The following is a 9883-nucleotide window of genomic DNA, read 5'->3' on the forward strand; positions in this document are numbered from 1 at the left end:
AACTGAAAAGACAAGCCCATTATTGGGTTTTGCCTACAAAAGTTTAAACAGGTGCATTTCTGCAGCTCCACAACTGAAGACAAATTACACTTTTGCCTCCACTGCCATATTGAGTCCACACAGGGTTAATTTTTCACAGCCAACTCAGATATGTTAGCTGTGGCTGAAGATTCAAGGACTGCCTATATCCATATCGATGCTCTTTCATTTCATCAACAGCAATTCCATCAGCCAAGTGCAAAATCAAAGAGAAACTGAAAAAAAGCACAAGTTCCAAGCTAACTTTTTGCAACTGTCCTAGAAACATCGTGATGTGTGATTTCAATCGCCCAAAAGACAAAGAACTGCCCAAATTGAAAATCTAGTTTCGATACACTGTTACCTATACCTGTAATTGTTTTACTGCTCTTCTGAAGAATCAATGAACAACTATTTCAAAAAATTGAAAAGACAAGCCAATTATTAGGTTTTGTCTACAAAAGTCTAAACAGGTGTATTTAGCATTGTATTTAAAATTTTACACAAAAATGATGATCCAACTGGCACCTCAAGGTTTATTTATTAGATTGGCTTGGTTGTAAATTTGTGTGTGACACAATGAACCTGTCAGAGTCAGCTGATGGAGTGATCTGTCTTTCACACTTGGCATCAACATACATCTCAAATGCATCTCCAGTCACCATTTGAGATTGGATTTGTGATCAACATCAGACTCTCCAGAACTAACTTCTTTCCTTTCTTTTTGTATTTTGATCCCTCTGTAACATTACCCTACTCCAATTCCTTCTGATCCCTTCTTCCGTCCCTTCTATATTCCATGCTGTCACTACCTTCCCTAGATTCACAGGCCCTGCTTCCACCTGGCATTAACATGCGTCCTGGGTGATCGGATCACAAGTGGACAACACTAAGTACAGGTGTAAACAGCACCCAATGTGTCCTCAATGCGTCTTGAGATCCAATCGCTCAGGCCACATTCGGAGGTGGCCTGGCCTTTTGTCCACATTGCATTACAAGTGTGAACAGACATGTGTCCCAGGACACATTAAAGGGTAGCCGTCCTCTGTCTTAAGCTCTCGTCCAGCCCAACACCCCTGAAACTAGCCAGACCAGCACTTTTCCAATAGGAAAAAAATATCCTTTCTGATTCTATCCAGCTGTGATTGTCAGAGTTCCCATCCACCTGCATATTCAAACATTCAAGTTCAATGTCAAGTTCACATGAATTTAGGCTATCCACAGCAGTGGAGAACCCAGTCCTTTAAAACCTGCTGTAATAATTAAATAATCTGAGCCTGAATGTGATCAGGTCAAGCCTGTAATAAATTACAGATGTGAAATGCGTCTTCAGTAATTAACAGCACATTAAAATTAAGATGGAGTGAGCATGAGTGTCTCTTTTCGTTAAATGTCTCCTGTCTGTTAAATATCATTTTATTTTTACTTTAATACATTTTTTTTTTTTTTGCGTAGAAAGAGTAGCAAAGTAAGAATTTCAACCATGTAACCATCTGTTTTACTGTGCATATGACAATAAAACTCTCTCTCTCTCTCCCTATACCCCCCCAAAAAAACTTAAGCATTTGGACTTTGCAAATGGAAATTATATGCATTTATTTGCATATAGAGCAGGAAAGTGAGATCCAATCACAAGCGGGCAGTCAACTTGCATGAGGAGACACATTCTAATACCAGGTGTGAATGGACAGACTGAGAGCTGTCCACCTGTGATCGGATCGCCCAAGATGCATGTTAATGCCAGGTAGAAAAAGGGCCCCAATGTAGCCCAGGTAAAATAAGGCAAATGTTTTACAATAGCATAATGAATGAAATGATGAATGAATAGTGGAATCTGGTCGTCATCATCTGATGATGTGACTGGATGCTGCATGTGTCAAAGAAGTACTTCCTGATGCCTGCAACTGTTTAATCTGACTGAGGAGCAGCATTCACATTCTACGCCAACTGATTTTGTGGGCACACTGTTTGTTCTTCATCATGCTGAATGATGTCACCAAGGAAGTGGACCAAGCCTTGTGCGCTCTTCAGAGGAATTTTCAGGATGGAGAGTTACGTCCCCAACCCAACTACTTAAAGTTTCAAGTCACAATATTACTGCCATACAATCAACTTTTCTATTTAACAGTGCGCTACTGAGTTGATTTGTTTACATTGAGTCCTTTGGACTCAATGTAAACAAATCAGGATTTTGGTGAGCAAATACTGAATTATTTTATTTAAGAGAAAAATGTAAAGTCTACACTGTGCAAGGCAATGAAGTAATGACTCACGCTCCTGTGTCTTTAAACAGGTAGGTTTTTTTGTTTTGTTTGTTTTTTGGTTTTTTTTAAATTGTAGTTTAAAATCCCACTTGCATGTGAATTTTGTTTTCTCTTTGGTATCATTATTTTCTTAAGAGCATACATCTGCTATTAATTCTGACTTATATCAAATATATAAACTGATTTCAAAAAACAGAATTAATGCGTTTGGGTCCAACCAGATTGCCATCTTCGACTACAGAGCTGTGTGAAAGGTAAACAGAAAGCACATTTTGTTTTACTGATTTTTATTATTTTCCCTGACATTTGTTATAGACCAATTCATCATTTCCCCCATCTCTGGCCATTCACATAGCAACCACTGTTTTTGGGATTGCCCAACAAAGATACCACCAGGTCACTGCAAAAACAATTCTTAATTCAAATTTGAATTTCAAGCAAAAACGCCACTCCATCAAGCACTCTGTCCTTACACAAAGCCATTAGTCAGTCTTCCAATGTTGTGAGGGGACACATCAAAACACACTGGTGCCTATAATGCAAATGCTGTGTGGCTCAATGTGCCCCTGGCCTTCTCAAAAGCTGGTTTGAGTGATCAGGGCCCAGGGCAAAATACACACAGCGTCAAATAACTTAAGAGCACTGCGATGATGACAAAAGTGGCCTGTCTGTGTGAGTTACCTCCTTCTGCTTGTGTCCATCTCTGAAAAACTAAAGCATATGCAGTGGCCTCTTACCTCTGTGACGGGCAGCTCCAGCTGAACCATATCCTCAGGCTTGGCCACGGGAGGTTGGAGGGCTGTGTCCAGGAGCAGGATGCCGTTTAGGTCCTTCCTGCATCCCACCACGTAATCATCCACAAAAAGCACCTTGTCCACTGCAGGGAAGTACTGACACCTGACACGACACCCAGGTTTAGCTAGAACAGGCACAGAGGACAACACACAATGTCAATGGAGCAGAGAGGATAGAGACAGCGCCCAAAACTCCCACCTGCCGAGCATCAAATATCTGGAAATGTGTCACCCGCCACACTAGCTAGTAATGTTTTAGACAATAACATTTGAAAACTCTAGTCATATAAGTCTACAGTCCTTGTTTTAGCCTCCTCTCAAAAATGTTCCCAGCAAACCACCACACACCCTCTGTGAGCCAGTCAAATCAAAGCAGATCAATGGCTTTCTACACAACAACCTGCTTGTTAAGCTGGCTCCACACTTCTGATTCTCTGCTGTCTGGATAGTTAACTAGCCCAGGGGTTTCAAACCTTTTCATGTTCTGGCCCCCCACGTTGACTCTCAATAAGCCCCGGACCCCCACATGAAGTCATTTTGCCCTCAGGATTCTACTATGAACACATATTTTGGTTTGTGTTAACTATGGGATTGTCTAGGTGTTGTACTTGCCAAATAGATACGAAAGCAAAGGTGAGATTAAAAGATAATGTTAAAATAACCACTCGTACATATTTTTGTGTTGTAGCGATGTCTAGTCAATTAATCCTCTGAAACCTGAGCAAATGTACTTTTCTTTCAAAAACATGTGTGAAACAGCAGCGAGCAAATTGGCAAGAAATTACCCAAAAATCAGCAAGATATTGGTCCAGGAAAAAGTTACAAGAAAATGACTAAGTAAAAACTACACAAAGAAGTATAGGAAAATTATTTTAATTATTATTTTAAATTACTTATTATTATTATTATTATTATTATTTTAAATGAAATAGAAAGAAAATTACCATATTAAAATGAATATTTAAAAAGGTCAGATCAGTGACACTTGTGGTTAAATTCTTGTGAAAAAGGCCTTTCACTCATATAATCTATTCCTCAATTTGCTGAGGACCTCCTGGAAACAGGAGCCCACTTTGAAAACCCCTGAACTAGCCTAACATTACGGCAGGGGAAAACTTTCAATTCAGCATAAGACTGTGGTTCTTTTTCTTACAACAGTTATTAATTCCCTGATCTCTAAAATCTTTTTAATTTACATTTTTGTCACTTCACTGACACAGTCATGTCACATTTTTATGAAAAAGTAAAAGTTGGGAATTCTGCAATCACTGAGTAAATCCAACAGGGGTGCTCATAGATTGTATTGAAAATATAATAAAGCCAATGGCACGTAGTACTTATGTTCATAATTTCCTCTTACAGTCCAGTCAAACAGGCTGTTTCATTTGCACACATCTGAGATTCCAGCAATTTTTTTAGATTGTATTTCTGAAGAAGTAAAATACTTAAGAAGCCACTTCAGTAAGTCACACAATTTCTTTTCACCGTAGGCTTAACACTCCAGGTTGCTCTAGCTGCACTTCTGTGAAGGAGAGTTGTTGGATTGTTTTGACTGATTCCACAAAACATAGAGTATGGTACTTGTTTTGTTAATCTGTACAAGTAAAAAGAATGGAAACTGACTTAATGGATTTCAGTAATTTTTTGTATTGCGGCTGGTGTTTTTGAGATTTTGGCCTTTGTGACTGTAACCAAACAACAATCATACGTTGCAGCTAATAATTGAATTCACTAGTGATTCCCATCCCTACCTTGACATTGAGCACTTGTACTACTGACATAATGACAAACTCAATGAAATTATATAAGTGACTGAACAAAATTTTCATTTGAACTGTGAATCAGTGTGTCGCTCTATTGAATGTATTATGCAGTACAGCAGTGAAAACACGCATGATGACATTCTTTTGGTATACCAGCCCTTGGCAGGTGAGCCAATAAGTTTGGGCACTGGTTAGTAGACAATGAACTGGATTGAACTACAGATGAAAATGCAAACCTCATAAACTAAAGCTGCTTCCTGCTTTAGTATGTTTTGGGGCTGGGCTACATGGACAAAATCAAATATCACATAACGTTTGTGAAAACTTTGATATCAATACTGTGACCATATTATAAGGATGACTACTGGTGCTTTCACAAAACATTTACACCATCAGAGAAAATTATAATTAAAAATGTGGATATGATGATCAAGCGGATAAAAGGTAGGTACAGAGCAGTCTAAGTTACTATAATGCAGCCTTTAAAATCAGGAAAAGACAACACTTGTGCTGCATCATGATTTAAAGATATCCAAAATCCTAAACAACGTCTAGTCCTATATGATAATATTGATATATCCTTAAATCACCTGGTCATGTTTTCCCTGTTAACACCTTTACTTGTGTGATAGTTCAAAGCAGTGATAAACAGGAGAGACTGAGGGAGAAAGGGGGGTGACATGTGACAGACATATCGGACCAGATTCAAACCAAGGAGGTCACGTTTACATGGCATGAGCATTAGACCACTGAGCCACCAAGACAGTGTTTGTTGCTTTAAAGACAGACTGTGCACTTTCAAATGGGAGGGCACATCATTTCGTTTACCAATGTTAGGGATGAGGCTGAGGAAGGAGAAAACCCTCAGGTTCATGCCAAGACTGATAACCCAGAGGATTAATGGAACGTTTTTAAATGCATGTTTTGAATTGAGTGTTTTAATATCAAATGTTCGCACAAACATGAACAGTGCAGTGAAATGCTCTTATATTTTGGGTTATGATTGGGTAATAGAGTTGTCCTGGCATTGTGAGGCATTTCTAAGCACTATTCTTTTGAGAATTGAGAGGTATTTGTCTTTCCGTACCACATCATAACAAGGTGAGATGCCCTCAGTGCATAGTCTGCCTTGAACAATCATCCAAAAATTAGCACAGCATTTTGTACACTGTAAATCAGCTGTATATTAGTTGAACTTGTTGACAGCAAGCTCTATGAACAACAAATGACTGCAGGCCTGAATGGATTATTAAGGTACTTGTTTTTAAGACAGACCTCCATAGAAAGATATGCTGGTAGCCCTACTCTCCTTGACAGGCTTCAGCTTAGACTGTCATTTTTTTTTTCCAGCGATTACCAACAATCAATCCTCAAAAGGACAAAGCATAACAAACACACAGACTAACACAAACTGACAAGATTACCCACAGGCATGTATCTGAGTCACTGTATGTTTGATAATACTATTTACTGTCAACACAGTCACCATCCAACACTAGTTTATTAGATCTGCAGCTCTGGTCTGGTACACTTCTCAAAGTCACTACATTCAACACTAGTGGCAGCCTGATACATGCAAATGCATAACATTTGAGTTATAAGCATGTTGCATTTCTGTCGTTATTTAATGGAATGATGTGTACGTGAAAGCTAAAGTAAGAAAACCTGAAATCAATTGTTTGCTTAGCATGAAATAAGTAACCAAAACTTTCTTCTGTAAAATGTCAAGATGAAGACTGAAACATATGGTTACCTGTAGATTATTGTGCATGGGATGCTCCAAATCTAACACTGAGCATTTTGCTGCAATAAACAGAAATAATTTTGCAATATAATAATACTTTTACATTTGTAAAGCAGGGATGTAAAACTGAAACAAAAAAAATCTGAACCATAAAATAACTAATATAGCCAACAAGGTGCTGTGTTGCATACACATCCACTGCCATCTCACCACACACTGATGAGTTAATGAATACACTGAAAGATTTTGTAGACTGTTGTGTTTGAAAGAATATTTGTTGATTTCATATTGTTATCACGAATCTTTGAATGAAAAAAAAGTTACTTTTGCAAATAAGACAAAATACAGAGAACATGAGAAAAGGTGGTGTTTTTTCTGCCTGGTGTACAAAACAAACCGAAATCTTGACCCAAAAACTGCAATACAAGCCGAACCGTGGGTTTACTGACCCGTAACACCTCTAATGGAAAAGCAAAGACTAATGTCTTTTTTGCTTCCACGGCAGTACGGTAGCGTGGGGCGCGGAAACTGACCAACATTTTCTAAAACGTAGTAATTACCGTTGTCACTACATTGTGCACCTGATGACCACTGTTTATTTGGCATGCACTACTAGGATACAAACAAGGAGCTTGTCTTACATACACGGGTGAATATCAACAGGACAGACACATTCAGTAACACCTCAACGTCTCCAAATGACTGACATTAAATATGCATGTTAGGCTCCAGCTAGCTAACACAATCTTAGCTAAAAGCTAGCTGGTTAGCAAACAAATTCATACCGTTTACTGTAAGCAGCTAATTAGTCCATTGTAACCATGTTTACATAGTGCACTTAGTTACTTTACAGAGCCAAGGCGCGGAGTTTCACTGCAGCTCCACGGTGTTTAGTATAACAGCAGCACACTGTTGCCAAGTTGCTCGGGTATCTACCGCTATGCTAACTCGGTTAGCTTGCATGCTAATTTGTCATGATATGATTACGGCTAACAGCAGCTGACATTTGAGTTCAAGTATTGCCAGCTTGGGTTTGACTGTACACAGCGCACCTATACGGAGAGGTTTGTGTGTCTGTACAGTTTAGAGTTTCCGTTGCATTTGCAGAAGTGACAACTGTTAAGGCGGCTAAGTTAGCTAAGGTTAGCTGGCTAGATATTTGCCTGATGATCCAACAAGGCCCAAAGGCAGCAGCTAGTAACATCGCTAGCTGACGTTAGCTGAGGTTACAGCCCTGCGTGTGTCGTGTTTAGTGGCTGTTGACAATTCTGTGTTTGTTTGTCACAACTTAAACAGCTGTTACAGGAGGTTGGCAACGAGCTCCGTGACTCACCATGTAAGGCAGAAGCCTGAAGAATTGCCCCAGAAGTGCCGTCGATTACTTTGATGCTGCCCCGGCTGGTAACAGCCAGGATAGCGTTGAGGGCCGGGTGGTAGGAAAGGCTTCGCAGGCCCTCCTCGTCGCAACGCAGGCAACCGTCTCTCAGTACAATCCAGTCTGAGGAGGTGGACGAGCCGGAGCCCGGCGAGGCCGCGGCCGCCATCTTTCTTTATTTTTTCCCCCTTCCCTTCTATGTGTTTTTATAGATGTCCGAATATACAAGTAATACTGTTAAATCTACAAGACGAACTCCGATCTACCACTCCTCTGCCACTGCTGACTCTCCTTCTGCGGCTTCTTCTCCTCCGCCCGTTACCGCAGCTGTGGCTATTCACCATCAGTGCTGGGGAACTCCGGGCTAGATTCTCTGTCAGATGGACGGCAGGTAAACGAAGCTAGCGTATCTTTCCTCCAGCTCTCGCGATAGCAGCAAGTACAAACGAGACCAGCGTTGAGCGTGTGATCGCGCTCCTCACGGAAAAAAGCATCCTGGAGCATTAGAACACATGTATATTTTGTGTATAACTGAAGACGTTTGCATCACACAGACATATTAATGGAGTCTTTAGGTTTATTTATTAGATTAGTTCATGAAAAAAAAAAAAATCTTACATCATTAAAAGCCAAATTAGTATGCTCTGTAAGTAACTTATCCCTTTAAGAAGAGTGCATGTTATCATGTTCTAGTGTAATTCTGTAGCCCTTCATGAATGATAAATCTAATATTGATTTCATGGTAAGCTTAATGATTCTATATGGCAAATTTCAGATATATAAATGCAGAAGTACAAATACCTCCAATTTCATTGCTTTTTAATGTGAATTTATAGAATATACAAAGACTATCAAACCTATAAACACGAAAATTAATAAAACAGTCAGTCTGTACTGTGAACTCTTTAAAGAGGAATAACCAATGTGTTATAACCAATATTCTTATTCTCTAATGATTTTACATTATTGGATTATATTTTTCCCAATGATATTTTTTATTCGAATTTTAATTTTTTTTTTTTAAGTTAATACCTCTCTTTCTTTGTGCAACATTATGTTGAGGACGCATCTGTAATGTCCGTAGTTTGAAAGTATTTCCAATCAGGATTTTCTTTTAAATCTTCATGAGTGAGGGTTGAAATGTTCACTGTTCTCCATCATGTCAGTTCACTGAGCTGTTCAGTGCTTTAAGGGGGTTTCATCACAGTTACATAGTCCACCTAATTGAGACATCGTATAACTAAAATAACAGTCAAAAGTTAAAGGTAGATTTATGTTAAGTGAGGTGACCCAGTTTCTTTCTTTATTTTATTTATTTATTTATTTATTTAGAGAGGACAGTGCACATTAATTAACATTGCTGTAAATGTGCCAGTGTTAGCCAGAGCCTAGATTACAACCGCAGTCCTCCGGCATGATGTTAAAGAACCATTAAAATATACAAAAAGGGACACAGGGGTCATAATACATAAAAACAGGGACACATATCGTGACAACTGTTTCATGTCAGGCCACTCATGCAGTGCCTGTATGCTCAGTCCAGTTGTTTGAAATAAAGAAATCCCCTTCTTAGGGTTCTGTGAAAGCAAGCAGTCAGTTCAGCTTACATGCTTCTATTTGGACCAATTCACTCACAGATCACAAGTCAGTGTAAGAACACAGTCATCCAACTATTTAATTCAGTTTCCACAGTGAAAGGTGCCTGAATAATGCAGTGATGATGACAATGCATTCCCTCTGGGGAAAAAATCAGTTTATTTCTTTTAACTTTTAATGTTGGGGGAGAATTTGTTTGTAATTTTCTTGTGTTTTTTTCCTACATTTTTTTGGGTAATTTTCTGATCATTTTCTTGTAATTTATTTTTTCATACAAGTTTTTCAGTAATTTCAGTAATATTGTCATTTCAATTTAAATATATAATTAT

General features: G+C 38.8%; 1 protein-coding gene across 10 annotated transcripts in view; it reads right to left on the reverse strand.

Annotated features, from left to right (window-relative positions):
* birc6 (baculoviral IAP repeat containing 6) overlaps window positions 1–8370 on the reverse strand; it is a 165490-nt gene extending 157120 nt beyond the window's left edge. For all 10 annotated transcript variants that reach the window (XM_030070848.1, XM_030070857.1, XM_030070854.1 and 7 more), the window contains exons 1-2: window positions 7917–8370; window positions 3020–3201 (exon numbers count right to left, since the gene is read on the reverse strand). In XM_030070848.1, coding sequence (XP_029926708.1) covers window positions 3020–3201; window positions 7917–8127 — 393 coding nt within the window. In that variant the 5' untranslated portion in view covers window positions 8128–8370. The remainder of the gene's footprint in view (window positions 1–3019; window positions 3202–7916) is intronic.
* Between the last annotated feature and the right edge of the window lie 1513 nt (window positions 8371–9883).

The sequence above is a fragment of the Myripristis murdjan genome, chromosome 15 (genome assembly GCF_902150065.1).
Source record: "Myripristis murdjan chromosome 15, fMyrMur1.1, whole genome shotgun sequence".
Taxonomy (NCBI): Eukaryota; Metazoa; Chordata; class Actinopteri; order Holocentriformes; family Holocentridae; genus Myripristis; species Myripristis murdjan.